The sequence below is a fragment of the Bombus fervidus genome, chromosome 19 (assembly GCF_041682495.2).
Source record: "Bombus fervidus isolate BK054 chromosome 19, iyBomFerv1, whole genome shotgun sequence".
Classification (NCBI taxonomy): domain Eukaryota; kingdom Metazoa; phylum Arthropoda; class Insecta; order Hymenoptera; family Apidae; genus Bombus; species Bombus fervidus.
The window spans coordinates 3,137,492-3,163,046 of NC_091535.2; the positions used below are offsets into that span (position 1 = coordinate 3,137,492).

Here is a 25,555-nt window from a genome sequence, read left to right on the forward strand (position 1 = left end):
ACTTTCTGGCTTTTGATCGCTTACTATATAAAATGCATAATTTTCGTGTGTGTGTGTGCGTGCGCGCGCGCGCGCTTGCGTGCGTGCGTGTGTATATATTCGCATATTATTTATTTAGATACAAATGATTAGAAAAATTCATATAAGATTCATACCAAAGTTCGTACGCATAACATACATATATGTAAATGTTCGTCATATCATAAATATTTATTATATTCATCTAATCAAATATTTTGATTTCATACAATTTGTTTATTATATTGCTAATGAATGTTACATTTTACAACAATTATTTCGCTTTTTTTTATCTATAATATTTAAATTTAACTACTTCGAAACACATTCTACAAATAAAATCGCGGTCTTATACACGACGTGTATATGACCATAGCCATGTACATATGCTATGTATGTATACAACTGTGAGTAAAACTTCACAACGTAACCTAACCTTACTCGAATTTAATACACCTAACCTGTTTAATGTAAGATACTTTTCACGTGTACCACAATGTGGCGCTGTAATACGCTCTATTTAACATATTTAACTACTATTCAGTATCATTTCAAATAAAATAATTAAAATGCGCTAAAAAAATTACGACTTTACATAAAAGGATACCTCTAACCACAAAAATACGTCCGAATTGACATAAAAAACTGCTTAGAACAATGATAAAATTGTATTAGGAATGGCGCCAAGGTGTCGCCATTTTCATAAAACTTTACCAAGACGGTAAATCGAGAAGGCTGAGGGGAGGAACAATTCCTCAAAGTGAGTGTGTGCGCTCGAAAATTGTTGGAAAAATTGCTAAAAAGCAAGAATAATGTACTGGTCGTAAGTATAACTTTCTTCAATGTTATTTACAATCGACTTGAATCGCTTTTGGGTACAAAACACGGGGCCTATGGCATGGGACTTCCGTTTAATGAACAGGAACAGGAAGTTCCTCACAATCTGAAATGGCAAAATAAAAACATCCTGTACTGAAGAAAATTTTGAAAAATATACATGCTACGTTTCCGAACAAGTAGGCAAAAATAAATAAATCGTGTTAATTTTATCGAATTGATCTTCAAATTTTAATTTGTCGACCTACTTTCGATCCCGGCACTTCAAGGTCGAACAACACTGACGAATTACTGAGTGAAAAATGGAATGGTCACAACTAGCCCTTTTTATATTAAAACAAGTCCCAATGATATCAATTGTTATGGATCGTTTGATTTTAGCATGCATCAGAAAGAAGGGGATTGAGTTAAATATACAAAAATGCAAGCTGAAAGTATTTGCACTAATGATATTGAGGGTCTGGACTCAGACACCCTTATTCCTGTATGTATAATTTCATATAAATCTGTTTCATATAATCATTCTTTAGGCATATTGTTTCATCTGTAGATATTTCATAGGTTGAAATTCTTTCCTGTGATGTATCTCATCGAGCACGTTCTCAAGATGCCTTATCAATAGTGGAATTAGGAAAGCAGTTACTTTTTAGTGCAAAATACGGGGATACTGACAATGTCCGTGACCTAATGTGCAGAGGTGCACCATTCACTACGGATTGGGTATATATTTTCATAATAAACTTCTACAATTAACAATTATATAGTTATTCATAATGAAATAATATTTTTTGACAGTTGGGTACAAGTGCATTACATTTTGCTGCACAAAATAATCATACAGAAACTGCAGAAGTTTTACTTAGAGCAGGAATTTCAAGAGATGCAAGAACAAAAGTGGATAGAACGCCTTTACATATGGCTGCATATGAAGGCCATCATCAGATGACACAGTTACTTCTTAATTATGGTGCAGATGTCGATAGCAGAGATATGGTAATTAATATAAAGCTGTAAAAATAAACTTCGTGTATCATATATTTAATGCAAAAAACATTTACAGTTAAAAATGACACCTTTACATTGGGCGGTAGAAAGAGAACATATAGAAGTAATGCATGTTTTATTAGAACATGGAGCAGATGCAAATGCAACTAGTAAATTTGACAAAACACCAATTAGTCTTGCATTAGAACATGATAGGCTAGACTTAGTAGACATATTGCAACAAGAAAGAGAAATTGTAGGTATTAGAGCACATCAACAAAATCAAGCAAATTCTGCTGAACTTGAAGTAGCAACTCATAATCTAATACAGTTAGAATCTGAAAGAGAGGAAGAACAACAAAAATTTGAACTTCCACAGCAAGACACACAACAAAAAAAAAAGATTACACAAGGTATATCACTTGATATTTTAATCATTAAGATTTTTAATGTCAAACTTGATTAATAGTACTATTACTTTTTATTAAACATCTAGTGCAAGTGGGAAAAAAGCCACGAATGATCTTTCAACAAATTCATGTTGGACCAAATGTTGATGTTGATCAAGAAAAAGAAATCGAAGGTGTGGGTGAAATTACTGATACAAATAATATTAATAATAGTAAGAAACGTAAAGATATTACAACTATTGGGGGAATTAACAAAAAATTTAGATTATTAGAAGCACATGGAATCACAATGATACCTGTAGATAATGACTCATCTATTGTTGAAAATGCAATGGAAAGTGGAAGAACAGTTGTTTTAACTGGTACAAAATACTTTAATGAGATGTACATTTTGCTATATATATTTATATTTATCGACATCGATAATTTATTCTTACAGAAGCAGGTAAACTTGCTCTAAACTTAACAAGAAATTCTTCAATAGGAATGAAACGACTTCACGTAGCTGGAAAGAAAGGGACTCCTAGGAAAGTGATAGCAATTAGAGCAGATCAAATTTTAAGTCATAATACACCCACCCTCACATCCAGAGGACCCAATATATTGAAAAGATCTTCTGTAGATAATAAAGCTGGAAAATTGTTCATTTCTTCAATTTCTAGTACTACGCCTGTATCAACACTTACACAATCTAAAAACTTAATATCTCCATCAGAGGTGTGAAATCAGATATTAAATGAAAACAATCAGATTAACGCATATTTATAACTTTTATTATATTCATGTTTAATGATTTTAACAGAATAAGATCATTAATTCGCCCACAAAAATGACGGAACCAATAATTTTACAATTAGACGATGATATAGAAGAAATTGTCGAAGATGATCCAACGCATGATAATGAACCAGTTATGGATATTGCGCTATTGAATAGACAATTAGCAGAAGCACGAAGACAAGCAGCTGAGTATCGTAAACGGCTTCAAAAAAAAGAGGAAGAAGCTGAAATATATAAACAGCAACTTAAAACTATTACAGCGCAAAGGGCATCCAAGTGATTTTGTATAAGTAAATATTTTATCTTAAGTTTCATTTCTTCAGCCCTCCTTTATATACAAAGAAATATCTTCCCTGGCTTTTCAGCTTTGTACAAGATTTCATTTGAAAACTATACTCTAATATTTTAATATATTTTCTCATTGTCTTATCTCAAAGCATTATAGTAGTATTTATACGAGCTTCTCGTTACTAACTACTTACTTTCTATATATCTATAGGAAAGATATAGATTATTTTACGAATTTACAAGATACTTTAAATCGGTATTATTAATACTCTTGATTTATATCAGAAAACTGAGTTGGTCGTATTACAGGGCATAATCCTCTATTATTTAATATATGCATGCAATTTAAAAGCTGCATATTATATGAGTGTTGTGTATGCGCGCGCACATGTGTATGTGAATGCGTGATTAAGTCTGATTTATACAGTACACAAATGTTTTTTAAAAATAAATGTAAATATATACAAAGCATCAATTTGCTTTCCACATAATATCTTGCAATTGATTATAATCTCTTTCATAATATAATATTACTACCTTTAAAATATTTTTTTACATTAAATTATACATTCATTACATTAATAAAAGAAACACATTATTTATTGTTCTAGCTACATTTATTATAAATTACTATCAGAAAACAGTATTTTCTTCATTCTCAAGATTACATCATTTTCCCACTAAACACACATTTCTAGGAAATATTAAGAAAATAGTATAAAAAATAAATAATACTACAATAAAATACGTTTTTAAATTGTACATGATCTATTTTATATATAGTGAATTTTTATATATATTTTAAGGTTACATAATAATTATGAAACTATTCTATAATGTCGTTAAATAATTAGAACTATATGAAAAATAAAACAAATAGGAGATTTCTATCAAAATAAAAAGTTTTATGAACAAAATTTTAAATAATGAATATTACCTATCTCTTTATATTTTCTAAAACAAAAATGATATAAATGTTTAGTAGACAAGAAACATCGTATATATCACTTACATATATATATAAATCAGAGGAACATAATGATTCAAAATTTTAAAATTGTAGTATATTGTATTGATTAATTATAATTAATTTTCAATCAGTAAAAACAATATTTTTTATGAACAGTTTATCAAAAGCATAAAATGTGGAAAGCAAATATAAATATAAAATAGTTTGATTAACAAATGTATTTACATATTATTTCGATAACTACTGTTATCGTTCTGTATATTTTCGTACAAATAAGATTTCATTTCAAGTGTTTTATCAGTAATTCCCAGTTAAAACATAATTCAAAATTATGAATAGTTACTTTGTTTATTTAACAGTCTATATGGTGCTATGTATTCGAATGAAATCCTAAATAATTGAAACTTCTAGCTTAAGAATGGCAAATAGAAAAATGTACAGTAGACAAAAAGAAAGTAGTCCACTCAGGTACAAATGACGAAGTGTAGAATGTATGAAAGAGAATTAACAAGTGTCAAATATTATTGAATCCAACAAATTACATGATATTGTGACCTTTTAATATATGTTGTAAATATAAACGTTTATATAATACAATAATAATAATAGAAGTTGTTGATGCAAAGTTGTAAACTTTCACTCGAAAATAAACATTTTATATTTCACGAATTATTTGTATTGTTATGCTATTCAATACCGAATAGATATAGTAAGAATAGTTTTATAAAACGTAATTCAATTTTTTTAACGATTCAATAAACATGGTGTATAAACATAGACGTATATATAATATATATCGAATAATTATTCAAGATATATTATACCATGCTTGTACGAATTTGATACAATTAAATTACATAAAATACGAAATGTACGTGATAACTTCGCAAAATTGTTAATAGAAGTTTTATAATTTCACAAAACAAGCATATAATCGATAATCTTGTGAAAATGTCTCCCGCGCTATCGATTTGAAAGTACTCGTGGCAGCACTGTCTACCACAAAGTTTCATATTTTAAAAACTTTGTTTATCGATCTGTTCAATGGATTTCCGTTTCACCTCCTGTTGAAAGGAACGAAACTATTGCTCGGAAATATTCTTTCATCTACAATTGGAAAAATACAATTTAAAAATAGTCGTTACGACTAAAAGGAAATTTTTACCATTTACTTGTAACATAATGGTGTCGACAAGGAGTCTTGTCTCTACGCTGCATATAGGTATACATCGCTCGTGTTTCTGACTCTCGCGATCGATCGCAGCAGTCGCACAATCTCAGCCTGCTATGAAACGTCGGCGTGTTTACTGTGTTTGATGTATAGCACCATACAGTATAAGGCCATGTAAAAATTACAATAAACGGTGTGACAGAATCTAAATGGAGTAGAGTACACACGTTTATGTGCAATTCGTTAAGAATCGAGTTTGTTTTGATAATTCGTTAAATTCGCGAGTGTCCACGAGAGGAACGTAATAGATAGAAAACAATAATTCCATTTCCTATGGTTAGTCCTGATTAATCGAATCGTTACTCCCGCTGTTCGAAATTATACGAAACTACGCAGAACTACGTCATTGAGCGACAGCGTCGGTCGGGGAAACCTTGAAATGTGCGTTTGACGTTCTACCGTAAACTTTTCGCGCTCTTTCAATATAATCGAATTTCAATGATACCACCGAACAAATAGACTGCATAAAAAGATAACTTATGCTTATTGGAACGGTAATCCGATACTAGACGACACGACAAACAAATCTAATGAAGATAGAATATAAAAAAGTTTGGTTAAAAGATATAATTTCGTAGAGATGGCTTAAAGCTTGGCAGGTACTCGAGTACCGCGCCATACGCAGGTTGAGAACCCTCCAAATGTTTCGTAGCCCGGACCTGAAGGCGATGTCCAGTGCGCCGTGGTGCAAGGAAGGGGGCTGTTTTCATTGTCATTGTGGTGGTTATTATTTCTGCGCTGCTAATATATCCTGTGATTCGACAGTAACAATTCTCGCTGATAGAACAGCGAGGTACGAATAACGTTCGTCCAGGAAAGGCGATACCTCCACGATTACGTGCATCGTTATTATTGCGCCCGAAGGTGCGCGCGCGCGCGCGCGCGTGCACACATTACACATCTTGTATATACTCGGGAGACGCAACGATCTTCTTACTTGTATGTATGAGTGTGTTTGTGGTAAGCATCGTGATATGTGGAAAAGTGTAAAGTGAACGAAGAAGAGAAGGCGCGTGAGAAAGTATTCGTTTTCTTGAATGCCTGAACGATACGAAAATAGAGTGGGAGTTTAAGCAACAATACAACTACGTGCGCGTGTGTTTTTTCTCGCTTCTGTCCTTTATCGTTTTCATTTGTCTCTGTTGGACGCGCGTGTTCGTTTGTGGTTTTGATGCGGGTGTGAGTAGAACAGGTAGAGAACAATCAAGGTAACGAAAGCAACGAAGCGGGAAGCGGTGTTCGAACGTTCTAAAACATTGATTTTCTGTCGTTTTTCTTTTTTTTAACTACGTTAACAGGTTTTTTTTATAAACGTGCTGTGAAACGGCAGTGACGATCGAAAGTAATTTGACGAAAATGCGATACGAGTTGTTAGGTCGCCTAGCGTAGTATATCGCCTAGCGGCGACGGGCTCAGAGAGAAGCGGCGGAAAAATGGCGTCCGATAACGAAGCCTCTTGCGCGAGTGACCCAAATTTCGCGGTGATTTGTTCGTTTCTCGAGTGCTTTGGCAAGTCCTGTGGTATCGTTTATCCTGATATTGCGCGCCTTCAAGAGATGCTTGAAAACACACAGGAGGGTGAGTAACACCTGCATGCATACGTGTATGTGCAGAAAAGAGAGAGAGAATGATTGACCCGCCCCCGCGGGGCCAAAAGTCTCGCGTGTGCTATTAGTTATCTTTCGCGATTTTGCGTTTTCTTCTCAAATTTTATGCTATTCCGTATTTTTTTATAATTCTAATATTATTTTCAAATAATTATTTTATACTGAACAACCACGAGCACTAAATTTATAGTTGTTTTCATCCCCTTTTTTTCATCGGAATTCTACACATCATTCTTAAAGATCTTTGTCTTCTTATTTGTTTACTTTGTGTAACAACAGTTAACAATAAGAGAATTTACTAATTAATTAGTAATATGCGATTGATAATTATTTATATCAAATTCATCATTTCATTTAAATAATGCTATTATTGACAGTTTAGTTCAATTTACTATCTACTGTTGTTATTTTCTCATGTGCTGCCACCTCCCTTGTTGTCAACCTCAGTTACACGTGATTACGAGTTATGAATCGTGTGTCAAATTAATGATTTGAAAATACACATTTTAATGACTCTGATACTATATGATAAAAATGATTTATGAATTACTGTTAGCCTCTTATTGACTATGCATTTGTAAATAAAAATTTTAGGTTACTACATACAATTTTGTAATTTTATAATAATATATCTCTAATGAAAATATTTCAAAGATATTTCTTAATTTTATTTGTGCTAAAATATAATTATTTAATACTTTTTATACATGTTTTTATTTCTATTTACAATCAGTTGTTTTTTTTTTTAGTACCACAACAGTTGATAGATCTCCACATCAAATTATTACGAAAAACACGTAAAACAGTATCACCAGAAAAATGGGAACGTGCATTGGTTAAATTCTGTCATACATATTCTAATCAAGATGGATGGGAACTTGAACGTTTTGGTTACAAAAAAGCCCGTATAGCTGTTAAACTACGATTGCTTAAAGTATAAATATAATTATTCTATTATATATTGTAAAATGTTAGATAAAGAATGCTTATGTTCATGTTTCTAATATTATATTTATATGATCATATATGCCAATTTTCTTTACATAAGTTTTTTCATTGCAGGTTCTGTTAGAAACACAGTTTGACCTAAATCAAAAGTTTAAAAATGAAGTAAATAAATTAGCAGCTAAGGAATTACGGGTAGAACCTTTAGGAAGAGATAAATCTGGTTTAGCTTATTGGTGTCAACTTGATGAAGAGTGCAATATAAGGGTTTATAAAGAAGATATAGATGAAGAAAATTGGGAACTTGTAGCTAAGTATGTGTTCAATATAAATGTGAATTTCTTTTTGTTTATATTTTAAATTCTTATTTTAAAGTCTTTAAATATATTGTTAGGGATCGAGAAGGAGTAGTTAATCTTATAAATACCTTATCAAATGGAGAAATTGGAGCTATTCCAATTAATGAAGATAGTAATAGTTTAGAAATTTCTGAGAAACCTATTATTGATACGGGACAAATAACTACATCACCAAGTTTGGAGGATGAAGTTGTACAGGAAAATGGCATTCACATGGAAGGTTCTGAAGAAAAAGAATTAGATAAGAGTGGAGGTGAAGATTTTGAGGATGAAAGAGAACAAGATGACATTAATGAGGCTGGTAATGCTGAGGAAGACATGGATGGTGAAGATGAATTGACAAATGATGAAAGTTCTAAACAAAATACAGAGGAAGATGATTCTCAGCAGACAATACAAAATGAGATGGTAGAATCAAATCCTGTTGAAACACCCCCTTTATTATCATCATGTTCCCTCAAAATTTTAAATGCTAAGGTTGATACATTATCAGAAAAAGAAACAGTTTCGTCACATGAGAAAGAATTAAGCACTGTTCAAAAAACGATGGTTACTACTATTGTATCTAATGATACTAAACCTGTAGAAACATACAAATCTGAAGAGCATACAATAATGAGTAATTCAAAAATTGATTCTGAAGAATCAGTGCCTCTTAAATCAATTGAAACATCTGTTATTACATCTCCTCTTAAGTTAGTAAATGTTGCCGAAATGAAACAAATACACGAAGAAAAAGTAATTACTGGAATAACACATACATTGAATATAACAAAGAAATATGAAGATTCAGCAGATCAAGTTATGAAATCACTAGACAAGTTATCTAATAAAAATAGTTTTCTTTTTACTTCTGCTGACATACCAACAACTCATAATAAATTGTCTGTGAAGCCAATAGATCAACTGGCTGCAAACCTTGTGAGGATGCAATCTGAAAAACTTGAAAAGCCAAGTGGAGCAAAATCGTTAGAGAAAATTGCTGAAAACCTAGCGCGATCGGGAAGTATTGTGGGAAATATAATAAATGGAGATGATGATAGAATACCACAAGATTTTTGTGCAAGAAGTCAGATAGATAAAGTGAATTCGCTTAGAGAACATAGAGGTATGGATTTGTCGACATCACCAAGAGGATGGGAGAACACGAACGAGCAAAACAGGCCAATGGATTTCTCCGGAATCGATTTATCTAGTCGAAAATTTAACAAAACTATCGATTTACCTTCTGCCGGATATAGGGCACAAGATTTTCAACATAGAGAAATGGACCTCAGCACGAAGAAAATAAACAAACCGGAAGTTACAAATTTACCGTATGATGCTCGGACTGTGATGATGCGTAATCATAGCATGGTAGCAGATTTAAGTAAACGACAAATGTCATTTCCTGGTTACGATATGTCTCCTGCTTCATATCATAATGCTTCGAGAATATCTAATAAAGAAGACCACAGATTACCAAATTATACCATACTTCCAGATCCGAGTAAAATTACAGCTCTAAGAATGAATCCAACACCGGTAAAACGTCCATTAGAAGGAGATGATATACAACAAGACATATTAAAGAGAATAAGAGCAGATGTAATACCAATTAGAAGTTCCATGGATAAGAGATCAATAATGAGTAGTAATTGGAGAGATGAAGTTGGTGAAACCATTGAGGAACCAATGATAATGATTCAAGGTGAAGGATCTGGTAGTGATTGTGATGCAGTTAATCCTGCTCTTGGAGAAGCTGTAGAAGAGCCCATAATTTTTTTTTATGGAGAAGGATCTGGTGAAGAGTGTCAGACAGGTAATCCTGGCGAGGATGCATCAACTGACAATAAAGAAAGCAATGAATCAAAAAACGAAGCTGATTCTGCTACTTCTTCTCTATTGCCGGGTAAAAATTTAGGCGAAGATAGTCTTATACACGAAGTGTCTACCGGATCTCTAATAACAAGTAAAAATGCCATAAAATTAAACAGAAATTATCCGCAATCGAGTATTAATGTAAGAAGTAATCGGCAAACTGTAGGTTCAACACAAGAAAAGTCCAAGTTCAAACCATCATTGGGCATTCAAATAATACCAAAAAATTCTAACAGTTCTGTAAAAAGGATATCAAGATGGGATGTTGGGAAACCAGAAGAAAAACCAGAATGTGACAGTAGTATCATATCAAATGAAGAAGACATATCACAGAAAAGAAATGAAATTGAATGTGAAAATTCCTCTAATAAAAATCAAGATGTTAAGATAGATGGAAATTCTGTAAGTAGTGAAAATTCAACTTCACAAAAAAGAAATATAGAAGCCGAAAATTCACAGGACACAGAAGGAAATTCCGTGAGGCAAAAACTAAGTCCTGTTTCTCAAGATTCCATGCAGTGTGATTCCTCTATTTCCTTATGTCAAGCAGATACGTCAGAAACGCTTGAATTTTATCCAGAAATTACACCCACAACTCAGTCAATAAGTAATAAAGATGCTGCTGAGAATGTTTGTGATTCCGACAGTATAACTTCACATGAGACGAATACTGCAGAAAAAGTAGATAATGAATGTAAACCAGCAGCTGCATCACCACCAAGATTTTTTTTTGGTCCTAATTGTATTTCATACACTTCCAGAGCAGAAGTATTTGAGTCACCATCTGATCATACAGTTTCAACAACTATAGAATCTAAATCTGATACACTGCAATATGAATGTGTTTCTTCTTCCAAACCAGCGGAAGATATAATTACTTCTTATACGTCAGACGATTTTGGCGTAACTCAAATGAATAATAACTCGTTAAAAATAAATTCGTATGCACCTACAAGTAATAGTCCACTTCGTGAAGATGATAATAAGAATAAAATAGAAAAGGTTGGAGAATCAACTAATATATGGGAAGAAACAGTTCCTTTGAAATATTCTATAGATGGAGAACGTTGTGCAATGCAAAAGACAGAAATAGATTTATCTAGTTCTGAATCAAAAGAAGAAAATTTTAAATCTATTGTACAGGATTCTATTACTAGTAGTGAAAATACAAAAAACGAGTATGCAAAATCTGAAGAAACAGAAATATCAGGCATAATTTCACAACCTCACAGTACGAATGATACAAATATGCAAGATGCAAATATAAAGCTTGAGAATGCAATTGTAACACCATCTACAGTACAGTTTGACTCAGATATTGAATCTATGCAACTTGAGATATCAACAGCAGAAAGTAATACATTAGAAGAACAAGTAAGAAGTCAGAATAAAATATCAGATTTACAAAATGATACTGATGAAACTGTAAAAACTCCAATTCTTTGTTCTAAAGGTGAAGCTGATTGCAAATCATCTGATGTATCAACACTTAAAAAAAGTGAGTTAGAAACAGATACAACATTTGTTAATAATTCATGTTCATCTTTTGCTCAAAATTCAGAATTAGGTTGTACAAGTAAGGAAGAATTTTCCACTTATCAAGAAGTAGATAGTTTAGCAGAAAAAGAAATGGAACATGTATCTGAGAAAGAATTCGATTTATCTGTTGAAAGTTCTAAACAAAATGACAAAAATGATAATATCCCAGAATTTCATAATCAAGAAAAGCAATTAATAAACCCTGATAATGAGAACATGAAAATTTTGACTGATTCTGATGTACATTTGGCACATAATTGCATTAAAAGTAATAAAAAAATAGAAATTTCAGAACAAAATGAAATTTCAGTTAATTCATTTATCAAAAATTCTGTGCCTGATGTTAATACCAAATTAGATTTAACAGACAATTTTACTGTTACTAGTTCGGAATTAATTGAACAATGTAACAAAGATTCGCTAGTTCCTACAATAAGTAGCTCAGATGGTAATTGCACTCACAAGACTTCGATTCACGAAAGCGCTAAAGTGCATTCAGATTCTGAGAAATTTTCCTTTAAAGATGAATGTTCTATTTACAATGTATTAGCAGAGACAGTACCTGACACAAATAATTTTAAACCATCTAAATCTGATGCAGTTGAAGCTGAAGGAGAAATGATTGTATCTAATATAGTTGACATTGAAACATTAGAAAACCGAAGTTCCTGTGTTGATCAAGATTCAAATAAAGATATGATTATTGATGATAAATTGTCAAAGTCTGATAATGAACCTTTTAAACTAAATGAAGAAAAAGAATGTTTTGATGACAACTTATCATATGGAGATACACGTAGTATTTCGTTGGAATTATGTTCATCTTCTGATGAAACAAATAAATTTGGTACTGTTGTTGAAAGAGAAAAAACAAAGGACATCAATGATGTAGACATTCAGCAAAAATCTGATACCATGATAGAGCCTATAATTTCAGAAGATGAAAAGATGATTGAACAGAATGAAAAAAGTAATATAAATCAATGTGATTATACTATAAAACATATTGAAGACAGTAATGTAAAAAATGAAGAGTTAAATTCTACAAATAATATTGTAGAAAATGCAAATAATACTCAGCAAGAATATATTATTGAAAAATCAAATACAGAGGAACCAAAATTGAATCAAATAGACATAAATCCTGCGAATTTGCAAGAACCAAACAAAATGAAACAGTCTTTAGTCGCAAATTATGAGAGCAGTGACTCCAATGATGGCAGTAATGATGCTTTTGAGAGCCCTCAAAGAGACACAATTGAAAATAAAAATAACTTGTTTACAGATTTAGAAGAAGAAACAATGATTAGTAATGAACAAAAAATAAAACAAACAGTTCAAAAATTAATTACAAAGGATGAAGAATTGTCTGAAGAATTACAGAATGCAGTTACTAATAAAAAAGGAAGAGAATTAGTATCAGAAAATAGTTTAGAAAAAATGGAGAACGAAGAAACTGAATATAAAGAGGCGAAGATAATTAACAAAGAAATAATTGAAGAAGAATATAACTGTATTGTTAGTCAATTTCATTTAAATGAAAAGTTAATTATAAATGAGAAAAAAGATATTAATATTTCAGAAAGTAATAGTGCAGAATTAATAAAAGCGGAGGTTTCATCAATCGTTTCTGAAACTGAGTCAGTGAATAAGGAAAATATAAATTCAGCATTAACTAAAACAAACAATATAATAGGCGAAATAAGTGAAAATGATGGTTTAGTTCAAGTTTCAGACAAAATCATGAATACAATTTCTGAAGGAAGAAATGATTCTGAAACAATAAATTCTATAAACATAATTAAAACTCAAAAACAAACAAGTGAAGACATTGGATTTAATGATGTTGAGAAAGAAATATCATGTGAGGGCTTGAAAGAGCAATGTGTAAAACCTATAGAAGAAAAATTAATAACGAGTTTTGATAATGATATCAAATTTATTAAAAATAAAGAAGTTGAACATGTTACAGAAGAATTTTCAATCATAGAATCATATAATAAATTGACAGAATTTTCAGGATTTAGTAATAAAGACAATAAATTTGCTACACATTTACATGATGAAGGAGATTTCAATAAAGATATGTCTGAAAATGATATAACCATTCATTCTGTACAAAATATTTTACCACTTGATAAATTTGACAATACATCCTCAGGTATAGATAAATCAGAAATATATGAAAATAATATTTCAACTATACCAGAAGATTTCAAATCTACAGATAACTTACAATTTGTAAATTTTATATCTGAAAAATCAGAGAATTTGAGTGTTACAGATAACCATGAGAAGCATAACGAATCATTTCATGTTATAAATAAAAGTACAGAATCCCTTCCTGAAAATACTGTCTCTAGTTTAAATGATAAATCAGCAGTTTTTAATACACAAGAAACTACATCAGAATCAGCGACGATCATAAACGATGTTAAGAAGACAACTAGTAAGAGATTGAGCGATGTTTCTGATATTCAAGATGTTCCTCCATTAAAATCTAAATCTCCATATATAGAATCCAATGAACAAATATTAGAAGACTTAACAAATTCTAAAGTACAATTGGGTCAAAATTTGGATAATTTTAAACAAGTAGAAATTGATGAAAATAAAATAAGTGGGGATATAGTATCTAATAGTACCACGAAACATTTAACAAAACATGAATACAGCACAATATCTAATACAGCGGACATTGTGTTGAACAAAGTTGTGCAGGAACATAATGACGAAAATGACGAGAAAAAAGGGAGCTCAGAAATTCAAAATATCGAAGTGAAAACAGTCTCTGTATCATCTGACGATTCAATGGAAGTAGACAATGAAAATTTATTCAGTACAGTTCCCGAGGAAATGGATCCTTTAGCATGTACTGATGATGATACATTTAAAAAATTAAACGATAACGAGCAGAGTGATATCTCTACTCCAAAAATAGGCTTACGGGTTAAACCCGTATCTGAACTCGTTTATGATGGATGGAAACTGGATTCCACTGAATCACCAAAAGTATCCCGTAAGCGACGTAATAGTTCCCATGAATCAAATTCTGAAGATATAATTGCAAAACAAAATGATGAAGAAATAATAGGAGGTAAAAGAATAAAATTACGTGCGAAACGAATACCTGATAAGCAATTGCGAAAATCTGTGGAGGAAAATCGCGTTGTAACAATAAGTTCAGAAGACGAGGCTGTAAAATGTAGTCCTGAAAAGTCAGAAGATCAAGAAGTTAAGGATGTCAGCGATGACCAAAGTACTACTCATTCGGTTGCAATTGGAAGGAAAACAAGAGGACGTCCTAGAGGAAGACGAAGGCGTTATAGAGGAAGTGGACGTTCAGCTCGACCAAAACATTCTGAATTTCAGAGTATTCAAACTTCTGAGGTATCATCTGAGATCCATCTTGATGAAACACCAAGCAATAACGATTCTTTAAATATGACACCAATTTCACAGAAAAAACGAAAGAAAAGTAAGTTTTTATTTCTCCTTTCATATGTTTATATATTTCGCAGATGACATACAATTTACTATCTAGAAAAATATTGTTCATAGGAAAAATGGTGTTGGGCCTAGAGGTAGGTAGAGATATTGTTCCTGAAACACAAACAGGATTAACTCAAGATGAAACACCTGTAAGGCAGTCTAGAAGAATAGCACAATTAAAAATTAAAGAAGAAGCAGATAGACGAAGGATTGAAGAAGAGACTTCAAATGAAAGAAAAGACAAAAAAGATTCAGTGGAAAGAAAGAAGCGGAAGAAACCAAAGGTATATTTTTTTATTTTGCTTAATTGTACAGTTGATATTAACATATTATATAATTATCATAATTTTAGCTTGAAAGCGAAGAGGAAATCGTAATAAAAGAAATAGAGAAAGAAAAGAAATCTAAAAAGAAACGTAGAAAAAGGAAAAAGAAGAAAATGTCTGCTAAATTTAATGAAGCAAATCCATGGCAGAGTTCTTCAGGTTCTAGTAGTGATGATGAAAATGAGAATGATGAAGAAGAGGATGAAGAAGAAGAAATAGAAAGCGAAGGATCTCTGCTTTTTAAAAGTGATCATGAGTTTTCGCCCGAAAGTGATCTTGAAAAAGATCAAGAATCAGAGCCATTAAGAAGGGCAAGGACTGCGCAAAAAGGTATTACATGATTATTTACAAACTTAAAAGAACACTAAATTATACTCCGATATATCAACATTGTTTAATTATAGCTCAAAGTGATGTTGAAGAAGCAGATGATGAGTATGCTTGTCAAAAATGTGGTAAGGCAGATCATCCAGAATGGATACTTTTATGTGATTCTTGTGATAAAGGGTGGCACTGTTCTTGCTTGAGACCTGCTCTCATGTTAATACCAGAGGGTGATTGGTTCTGTCCTCCATGTCAGCATGTAAGCTTTTACTCTCAGCATACTTGTTGAATAAGCCATTTACTTAAAAAAAATTGTGTCATAAATTAATAATTTATTTTAGAACTTACTAGTGATTAAATTAAGAGACAGCTTAAAAATGTACGATCAATTGACGAAAAGACATGAAAATGAAGTTTTAAGAAAGAAGAGACTAGCATTTGTTGGTATAAGTCTAGATAATGTTCTTCACAAAAATGAATCACAACGTCATCAGAAAGGATCAAAAGCCTCTAGCCAAGAATCTGATAATGGTAATCTTTTGCCTTTTCGCTACTTATTTTTGTTATCTTGAATTAATATCTTGTATCTTTTATAGAATCTTCATCAGCATCATCTTCGACAAGTACAGAAACATCTAGTAGTGAAGAAAGTGAACCTGTATATCAGTTACGTGAAAGACGATCCGCTAACAAATATAAATTTAATGACTATGATGCCATGATCAATGCTGCAATCCAAGACGAAGTAGAAGCAGTTCAGGGAGCTGGAAATCAAGGAAGAGGAAAAGACATTGCAACTATAGTGAATGCGGAAAAAGAAGAAGCGCAGGTAAAAAAAACTATTATTACATATTTTTACTTAATTTTATGTTATGTTAAATTTTTCAATAAAAATTTACTTCTAGCTGCATTTTAAGAATGAAGTATTAAACATTGAAGAAGCTCCAGAAGGTAAAGATGACATTGACAAAAAATCAGAAAAAGAGAGCGATGAAGAGTATAAGATGGAATGTGAGGATGGTATTGATGAGGAAGAAGAAGAACAACACAAAGGAGCAGTAAAGAAATTCTTGTCGCGTAAGAAACATCGTAAGCTGAATAGTCTTGATATAAGCAGCGAAGATGATCCTGAAAGTGACGAAGATTTTAAAGGTACGAGTTCTGAAGAAGAAGAAGATTTTGATGACCATATAACATCTTCTGATGAAAGCACTTTTGCTGACGTAAAACGACGTAGTAGAAAAGGAGATTCGCGGTCCGTACGACGAAGCACTAGAGCCAGAACTACGCGTTACGAAGACTTTAGTAAGTATACTGAATCAATTCTCTGACTAGTATTAGAATAGATATTATTATATGAGGTAAGAAAAAATTGTCATAATAAACCTTTTGTAGTAAATGACGACAGTGAAGAAAGCGATAGACCAAAAAGAAAAAAATCTCGGTCTACATGGGATTCAGATAACGAAGATAGCGATAATTCATGGCGACAGAGGAAAAAAAAGTAAGATACTATTGTTTTATCCTATATTATTATTACTAAATAGTTAATTTATGATTAGTTCATTCTTTGTTTAATTCTTAAATTGTTTTATTCTTAAATTTTTTTTTAGAAGTAGGAACGTATCGACATCTAGGTATAAAACATTGCCGAAGACGAAAAATAGAAAGAAAAAGAAGAGAAAACGTATAATAGAATCTGACAACCAAAGCGAAACAGAAGAGTCAAATGACGAATCAAAAATCGAAATGTCGTGTGAGATGCAACCACAATTAGAAAACAACGAATCTATAATGTCTGATGTATTAGATGTCAAACTTGATAACTTAAATGAAAATAATGAAGACAAACATATTAACCAGATAAAAGATATAAAACTACCAGAAATAAACTCGGAAATATCTGGTATACCTGCCACTCTACCGCTCGAAGAAATAACGCAACAAAAAAAGAAGAAGGTAAGATTATAGATATAATCTATTTGAAATAACTATCCTATTGAAATAACTATAACATATCCTTCCTCGATTTATCACAGGATAATGTAATAAGAACAAAGAAGACACCAACAATTCGAAGAAAAGTATGTTAAATTTATCTTATTCTACTTACTTTAATATATGATAACAAACTTTTAATTTAAATTTAATTATATTTTCAGATTATATACGGTGGCCTTCCAGATGAAAATAAACCAGAAGAAGAAGAAATATTAAGTAGGCGAACTCGCGGTAAAAAAATTAATTATCAAGAAGAAATGGCATCAGATAGCGAAGAGGTAATACATAATGTTATATAACATAGGAGTTTAGAAATAAAAGAATGTAATATTATAGGAGCTAAAAAAGGCATTAAGAAAAACGGGAGAAAGTGAAGATGAATTTGTTGTAAATGAGGGCGAAGATTTAAATGAAGATGCTGAGAAAGATTCAGATTCAGGTAAATTGAGAAAAAAGCATATTAATGTTAAGAATATAAACGTAGAAATATTATGAATTAACATATAATATCACCTTATAGGTGATATTTATAATCCAAAAAAAGATGGTCATAAATTTAAAACTAAATCGCCAAAAAATAGAAAACCTAGGAAAAGCAAGAGTCCCGGTGGTAAACGGAAAATGTTAAACGATGGAACACCAAAACAAAGAAAAAAGCCTGGTCCGAAACCTGGAAGTAAAAACAAGTCGCGTAAACAAAACTTTTTGCTTAGTTCTGTTATCCAAAGAAGAGATGATCAAGATGGCGAGAAAGATATCATGGCGAATGTCATGGATAATCCTATGGGAGAGATAGATACGAAACTTGATGATAATCTTTCAGAGAATGTAGGTTTAACCAGTACGGCTATGTCGGTAGCAGGTTCTTTCACTGGAGATGTGCCAGAAGGTTCCTTAACGGGACTTGGAGCAGGTGAACTAGCTGACTTAGATGACGAACAATTAGAACAAATGATGATGGAGGATGAAGAATATGGAAGACGACAGTTAGAACTTGCAGCTATCGAAATAGCAAAAAAGAAAAAGAAAGAAGAACGAGAAGCAAAAAAATTAGAAAAGGCGCGTTTAAAAGCATTAGAGATATTGGCAGCTGAGAGGCAACGAGACCCTAACGCGCCAGAGGGAACTGATGGAGATGTACCAAAGAAGAAAAAGAGAGGCCGTCGGAGTAAAGCCGAAATTCTTGCAGAACAAATGCGCAGAGATGGGGCTCCGAATTTAAACACCACTGTTTTATCTGCCAGCGTGCCACAAAACTTGGTAACTACCATACCATCTAATATCACTCCCAATATGTCAGCGATTATGACTCCTGATGCAGAAAGAACAGGTGAAGGACACATTCCTATGATGACGGGACCAGATGGACAACTTTTTAATCCCGATGGATCGCCTATGAAACCTAAAAGAAGGGGACGTGGTAAGGGTAAAAAGACTCTTGCGCTAGAAGCAGCTAGAGCTGCGGAAGCAGCGGCAAAAGCTGCTGCTGAGGCTGGTTTAATTGGAATGGGCACTGATTCTAATTCAGAGATGAAACCTGGTGAAATCCCGAATGTACTTCCTACACCAGGTAGTAGCACCTCTGGTTCCGCTCCGTCCACACCACCTGCTGGCGTTGTTACAACACAAGGACCACCTTCGTCGCAAACTCCGACTTCACAGTCTGTTTATCCGTCGTTACCACCTAATCAACAGTCTTCCGTTATCACCAGGATGCTTCAATCTCAACCTGTATCGAGTAGTCCACAATCGTTCTCCGCTGCAGCTGCAGCAATGGGACACAAATACTTCGGTGGACCAAACGCTGGAGGTCAAATAATGGGCGGACCTAGGACAGGTTACGAAATGCAACCACGTGGAAGAATACCTTCTCCGTATAGACAAGCGGGACAATCTTCTATACCACCTCATTTTGCTACTGTAAGATCAGGAACTCCGCCAATGAGAATGAGGGTACCTGGTCCGCAAATATATCATACGCCGCATCATCCAATGGATCCTTCTCCATCAGGTGGTGGACCGATATCGATCAACAATCGAGATCGTAGTTCTCCACTTGGCCCTGGACCTGCAATGATTCCACCAGCTGCCGGAAGTCCTCTAGCAAAAGGTGGTCCTACACCTCCACCACCTCCTCCTTATGTCAGAGGGGCACCTCCCATGTCCAGGTTTGCAGATAATCCAATGGGTCCTAGACATCAAATGCCGCCTTTCACCAATGCATCACCGGTTAATCATAATATGCAACAACCATCACCGCCTCCTAATCGACCACCTGGTAATTTTTCACCGTATCATCCTCCCCCTCCTCCTAATTATCATTATGGTGCCTATCCACCACCACCGCCGATGTCCACAGCAGATGATGCAGCCGCATATCAAGGATCTCCGTATCCCGCGGATCACTTTTCATCTCCTGCGGATAATCAACCACCCATTCAAGCCCCGCCTCCCCCTCAGCCTCCACCACAACAACAAGCGCATGCGAACGATGCTGGTACTGGAAACAAACAGTACGATGAAGAAGGTTCTGGAGAATTTGGCGGTTTAGTATCATACTTCAGTAGCCAGAGAGAAGATGATCTTGATTCGTAGCATGAGTGAGATCTTGGCCAACCCTGAAACTTTATATAGGGTGCATTAAACAATGGTGTTTTAACGGTCAGGTAAGATCGCAACTTTTGCTCGAGAGGGACAAGTACAAGAGAAACATAAAAAAAGCTAGCAAGATGTAATGTAATCGTAAATACAAAAAAAAAAGTAGATATACATTTATATCTACTTTATATATATTATACATATATGTGTTGGGGCATTGGAATGTTTGAAATAATGATGAAAGAAAGAGTATTTGCATAACATATGATGATATACGTTCTAACATTATTTTATACACATATTGTACTGTTTTAAAACGTAAGGAAAAAGGCGTAGAATTAGAATTGTCTTCCTCTTTGACCTCTTAAGCAAACAGTTGTTCAAAACATTTATACTTTCGAAATAGAAAGAAAAAAAGAAAGCCACCAAAACCAAATCCGAGGTTGGCCAAGCGAGAATAAGGAAAAAAATATTAATCATTAACAATGGAGCCTATTTCCTAAAAATTGTAAGCTTTTTGTAATTAGTTCAAGTTTGATTAAATTTATATGAAGCAAACGAGACCAGCCGCTAGTAGCAACGGAAGTTGCGTGTTGCTAGAGAAAGGATTATACAAAGATCTGACCAGAATTTTAACTAAACATCCATTAGTATTTACACATGAAATTTGTGCACAGTTACTTCCGAATCCATTGTAGATGTGTAGATGTCCTCTCCCAGATAAACGTTTGCTGTTGAAAAAGTCGATCTTAGTAGCAATCAGGAGAAAAATTAACAAATTCGGACTATGCGCCGTTGTTACATGTATATATGTAAATACAATAAGTCCTTTAGATTATATTATATGTATTATATATACACAGTCACGCAGAATACTATAAAATGAATTAGTGCAAAGGGCACAAATGTAATATTTAAATTAAAACGAAAGGAACGGCATCCGATTATAATAAATTAACAAATGGTGTGAAGACTACTACTATAATTATTTATAAAGAAAAATTAAGAATTTATGATAGGTAGTATGTATATTGTATTTTACAAATTTTACTTGATAATTATAATAAAAGAATAAAACATTTGGATATAGTTATATTAGAGAACAGGAGGCTGCTAAGTCCAATTCTAAGAAAGTGAGGAAAGAAATTTAACGAAACTGACGTTAAGCGTGTGTAGATAATCGGGGAAATAACTTAACGGAAGAAATTTTTATTTTATTATGGAGTGCAATTAAAAGTACATATAAATACGTTTATATGTAACTATATATGTGTGAATATGACTTTTTTTTTTTTAATACGTTCAACATAGTTGACAAAGACTAAAATGGTTTTCTTGTTTCTTATTTTTTCTACATCCGCTCTTTTTCTCGAAAATCTTTTTAAGATATTTCAAGCTTTTAAAAAAAAAAAGAAAAAATATATATACATAAATAAAAATATATATACATACAATAATAATAACAACAACATGTAAAGAACTAATAAAAAAAAAGAATGTTTCGTACTATTAGAAATCATTATGAACTAGACCCAGGTGTTCGTACCTGCAGCACAGCTTTGAGAAAACTATTCGTTGAATTCACTTCTTAGATAAATATTCGAAGAATATTGCTTTGATCAAGAAATGAATACAAACGAAATTAATTGGATTAAGTGATTCACTGAACAGATACGATTACGTGCAAAAAAAAAAGATGATAAAAATAATAATCAGGATGTAAAATATTTTTTAACATTCATTTTTCATTTTACATACAACAGCCTCCTGCTCTTTGATCGATCCGCAAAGCTGATAGTGTCTTTGCGTCACAAAGAATCATCATGTATCTGTTTAGTTATCACAAGTACGTGCATACCTAATATAAATAGAAGTTATATAAATAAAAAAAGGAAATCATTATCTTAGGATTAGCTGCTTGGGATAGTTTCCTTTACTTCGTCGAACGTTTAACAACCGAATTTGAACGATTATATACACACATTACAACACGCCGTATATTGTAATAGAGAGTTTACTACCGATAATTTTATGATTTTTACATCTATACGATATATTTCAGTTGTATATTGTTTAATGTACAATCTACTGTCTTCTTTAAATATAACATGTGTCTTCGGACCATTCGTTCTTAGGGTGCGCTTCAAGGAAAATGCGAATATGTAATGTAAGTTCTCTCACAAATGCTCGAATGGTTATTGATACCATATAAAGCATTCATTGTATTGTAAAATATTATTGGAGATTTAATTTTTCATAATACAATGATCATGCGTATTTATATTAAAGAAAAAGAAAAAGATTGAAGCTTTTCAATATGACCGAAGACTTGTTTTTTATCCTTTAAACAGAAAATTGAAACAGAGGGAGAGTGAAATGAATTTTTTTAAAAGATATGTATATATATATATTCATATACATTTGTATTGCTTTTATGCATGGCATATCCGCATTTAGAGAAATTCGTATAGCTCGTACAAGATATATTTATGATAATACAATGATTCGATCTCAAAACTGGATAAACGTATTAAACGTGGTTCATACAACTTAAAAAAAGGTACTTCATTTTCATACATGTACCAAAATTTTCGCATTTATAAATGTTTCCTTGAAACGTAAACGAACGAAGTGTCTTATCGAGACAACAGTAAATGTGGTGCAGTTTAGCTTTTCTTTTTCGTAAGGGTCTAGACCAAACGCAATTATTATATTACATGTTGTAGCCTAAATACATTTTGTAATAAAATTCAATATATTGAATATCAGAAAATGTTTTTTCTTTTTTTTCCGTGCGCTAAATTTTAATACATTTTATAGAAAAACAATTTATTTACTTGTTTCAAATTATATTGTTCTATAATACAAAATTTTAATATTATAAATATACACATATTACAAGTTAATTATTTATTTTAATACAAAAGCCGAGATGTGTGTGTTATATACTAATTTAATATGTCAATAATTCCTTCATTTAAAATGGAAACAATAATATTGCAACATTGCATATAATCTCTATTTCATACAATGCCCTGAAATATACATATATATATATACACACACACACACACACAATTTATGTATATGTATATAAATACATATATTTTGTTCTTTTTATAATTATTTTAATTGAATAGAACTATAAGTATAAAGTGCATGTGTGTAATTTTCGTACAGTTCTTAAAAAAAATAAAATATTACTCCAAAAATCTTTTTGTCATGCATTTTATAACAAATACAATGAGTCTTTATTTTGTATACAATAGTCTTATTAGAAGTAAGAAAACTTAATGTAAAATTTGCAATCTAAATTGCTATTTGGTATATAACACTGAATATCATTTAACAATTTTAACTTTATTATAAAATACTTTCTTATTTGTAGGTTTCACTTCGCCAAATCTGACTTTTCTTTTCTCTATTCTGGCTTCTAATTCAGCCTAAAATAAAATGCAATTATAAAAGAATTATAAAATATGTAATAGAATTAGTATTTACATTTAATATAATAAACTTTTTATTAACCTAATTAATTACCTTTTCCATTAAACTAGAGACAGATGTACCAAACCTTTCTGCTCGCTTCTTTAGAACTTCATAAGTTGTATGCTGCAAATGCACACAATAGATAATATTAGAAAACAAACAAAAATATTACACTTGTAGTTGAGTAAATATATATACCACAGGTGTTTTTACAGATGCAGCTGACTTATTATTTTGATTATTAATACTGAATCTTGCAGATCTAGCTTCTTTCTTAGCAGCTTCTGATAATGGTAATCCAAATTTTTTAGCTCTCATTTCTAATCTCTATCAATAAGATAAATTTATTAGCATTTTATATTTGATCTCTATAATTCTGCAAGATATAGTAAAAAGAAAATATTACCTCTTTGATACCAAGCTCTGATAATTTAATTATCTTTTTTTCTGGTGGTGCAGTCTCAATAGTTTTTGTATCAATTTCAATCTTTTCTGTTTGTTCATTCTTAATTTCTTCAATTACTGGTTTTCGATTTAGAACTATCTTTTTAGCACTTACGTTACTTTCAGTAGACAATTTTCTTTTTTCACTACCTTCTTGTGAGTCAGGCTTATTTGATAACTCTTCTATTTCTTCATCCTATTTAAACAGATATATTGTTAATGTCATATTAAAATCAAATAATATACAAAACATATTTTTTTAATTACACCAAGAACTGCATCTTCATCTAAAATTTCCTCCGTAGTCTCATCTAAAGATAGTGCAGAATCTAAACATTCAATGAAAACATTATTTTATCAATAGGTAGTTCTCACAAAACAAAACAGTTCAAAAGTCATTCGAAAGCATATACCACCATGAATTGCTAATTGAAGCCTTTCAACCAACTCATTCTTATTGCCAGTAGTAGGTAGTCCTCTTTGTTTTAACTCAATTTTCAGATCTGCAACCTGTTCAATAATATTCATCTATAATTATGTATAATTCCCTTTAATAATCTTAAGATCTATATAAATTTTTTATATTCAACAAATATAATATATTATAATTTTTAAATATTAATAAAGCGAAATTGTATCTGTCGAAAACAATTATACAAGTTAAACAGAAATTAATGTAAAAAAGATTGTTTTACATCACATAAAAAATTTCTCCTAATTTTAAGGTTAGCTTCCCGGGTGTAGACACGTATCAACAAGATACATTTGGATTACCTTCATTTTTGAAAGTTCTGTAAGTCCTTTCTCATAAGATGAATCAGCCATGGTGCATCAGTATTATTTTCTTTCAATTGATATCCCTTTTCGAATCCTGATTAACATGACACAATTTATCATACAATACTTTCAACAGCCCAGGGAGCAAATCAAATTGAAATGCATGCAACACGAAAAATTTTAATGTCACTACCTTTGTGAATATGAATAGTATGTTGTGAACTGGTGTAGTTCTGTGGCTCCCTCTAGTGTGAATATCTTATATGATAATAGTGT

At 32.0% G+C, this 25,555-nt stretch overlaps 3 protein-coding genes and 1 long non-coding RNA gene across 9 annotated transcripts; 2 read left to right on the plus strand and 2 right to left on the minus strand.

Annotated features, from left to right (window-relative positions):
- The first annotated feature begins 486 nt into the window (after window positions 1-486).
- Window positions 487-4,959, plus strand: Atac3 (Ada2a-containing complex component 3). 4 transcript variants are annotated; one of them, XM_072021387.1, is made up of 8 exons: window positions 487-841; window positions 1,237-1,339; window positions 1,417-1,575; window positions 1,651-1,848; window positions 1,916-2,252; window positions 2,336-2,611; window positions 2,734-2,966; window positions 3,052-4,959. In XM_072021387.1, the coding sequence occupies exons 2-8, from the start codon at window positions 1,277-1,279 to the stop codon at window positions 3,307-3,309; spliced, it is 1,524 nt and encodes a 507-aa protein (XP_071877488.1). In that variant the 5' UTR covers window positions 487-841; window positions 1,237-1,276; the 3' UTR covers window positions 3,310-4,959. The 4 variants fall into 4 exon arrangements, with proteins under 4 accessions (XP_071877488.1, XP_071877486.1, XP_071877487.1 ...); XM_072021385.1 differs by having other exon boundaries at window positions 491-841; window positions 2,689-2,966; XM_072021386.1 differs by lacking the exon at window positions 487-841 and adding an exon at window positions 880-1,034 and having other exon boundaries at window positions 2,689-2,966.
- A 307-nt stretch (window positions 4,960-5,266) lies between these two features.
- Window positions 5,267-6,353, minus strand: LOC139996888 (uncharacterized). 2 transcript variants are annotated; one of them, XR_011802438.1, is made up of 2 exons: window positions 5,460-6,353; window positions 5,267-5,394 (listed from the first exon to the last, which is right to left on the minus strand). It is a non-coding gene; the product is annotated as an uncharacterized lncRNA (long non-coding RNA). The 2 variants fall into 2 exon arrangements; XR_011802439.1 differs by having other exon boundaries at window positions 5,453-5,588.
- On the plus strand, window positions 6,352-23,342 carry LOC139996877 (uncharacterized). Its single transcript, XM_072021379.1, has 17 exons — window positions 6,352-6,726; window positions 6,817-7,096; window positions 7,875-8,059; window positions 8,188-8,384; window positions 8,465-15,306; window positions 15,390-15,604; window positions 15,673-15,976; window positions 16,051-16,229; window positions 16,312-16,501; window positions 16,567-16,799; window positions 16,876-17,275; window positions 17,366-17,474; window positions 17,584-17,929; window positions 18,010-18,054; window positions 18,133-18,249; window positions 18,308-18,410; window positions 18,492-23,342. The coding sequence occupies exons 2-17, from the start codon at window positions 6,952-6,954 to the stop codon at window positions 20,564-20,566; spliced, it is 11,685 nt and encodes a 3,894-aa protein (XP_071877480.1). The 5' UTR covers window positions 6,352-6,726; window positions 6,817-6,951; the 3' UTR covers window positions 20,567-23,342.
- Window positions 23,343-23,781: 439 nt separating this feature from the next.
- LOC139996884 (SAP domain-containing ribonucleoprotein) lies at window positions 23,782-25,488 on the minus strand. 2 transcript variants are annotated; one of them, XM_072021394.1, is made up of 7 exons: window positions 25,277-25,488; window positions 24,916-25,012; window positions 24,770-24,831; window positions 24,465-24,698; window positions 24,257-24,385; window positions 24,110-24,181; window positions 23,782-24,012 (listed from the first exon to the last, which is right to left on the minus strand). In XM_072021394.1, the coding sequence occupies exons 1-7, from the start codon at window positions 25,325-25,327 to the stop codon at window positions 23,911-23,913; spliced, it is 747 nt and encodes a 248-aa protein (XP_071877495.1). In that variant the 5' UTR covers window positions 25,328-25,488; the 3' UTR covers window positions 23,782-23,910. The 2 variants fall into 2 exon arrangements, with proteins under 2 accessions (XP_071877495.1, XP_071877496.1); XM_072021395.1 differs by having other exon boundaries at window positions 24,919-25,012; window positions 25,277-25,486.
- Window positions 25,489-25,555: the final 67 nt, after the last annotated feature.

What these genes read in the sequence shown, in the direction of transcription:
- Atac3 (XM_072021385.1), top strand. Translation starts at nt 1,277, where the DNA reads ATGCAAGCTGAAAGTATTTGCACTAATGATATTGAGGGTCTGGACTCA. An exon ending in ACTCAGACACCCTTATTCCT is followed by an intron (nt 1,340 to 1,416) that starts GTATGTATAATT and finishes GATATTTCATAG; the next exon opens with GTTGAAATTCTTTCCTGTGA. An exon ending in AAGAACAGTTGTTTTAACTG is followed by an intron (nt 2,612 to 2,688) that starts GTACAAAATACT and finishes TTATTCTTACAG; the next exon opens with AAGCAGGTAAACTTGCTCTA.
- LOC139996877 (XM_072021379.1), top strand. Translation starts at nt 6,952, where the DNA reads ATGGCGTCCGATAACGAAGCCTCTTGCGCGAGTGACCCAAATTTCGCG. An exon ending in TCTGTCCTCCATGTCAGCAT is followed by an intron (nt 16,230 to 16,311) that starts GTAAGCTTTTAC and finishes AATTTATTTTAG; the next exon opens with AACTTACTAGTGATTAAATT. An exon ending in CGGAAAAAGAAGAAGCGCAG is followed by an intron (nt 16,800 to 16,875) that starts GTAAAAAAAACT and finishes ATTTACTTCTAG; the next exon opens with CTGCATTTTAAGAATGAAGT.
- LOC139996884 (XM_072021394.1), bottom strand. Translation starts at nt 25,327, where the DNA reads ATGGCTGATTCATCTTATGAGAAAGGACTTACAGAACTTTCAAAAATG. An exon ending in CAGAACTTTCAAAAATGAAG is followed by an intron (nt 25,013 to 25,276) that starts GTAATCCAAATG and finishes ATTATTGAACAG; the next exon opens with GTTGCAGATCTGAAAATTGA. An exon ending in CATCTGTAAAAACACCTGTG is followed by an intron (nt 24,182 to 24,256) that starts GTATATATATTT and finishes GTGCATTTGCAG; the next exon opens with CATACAACTTATGAAGTTCT.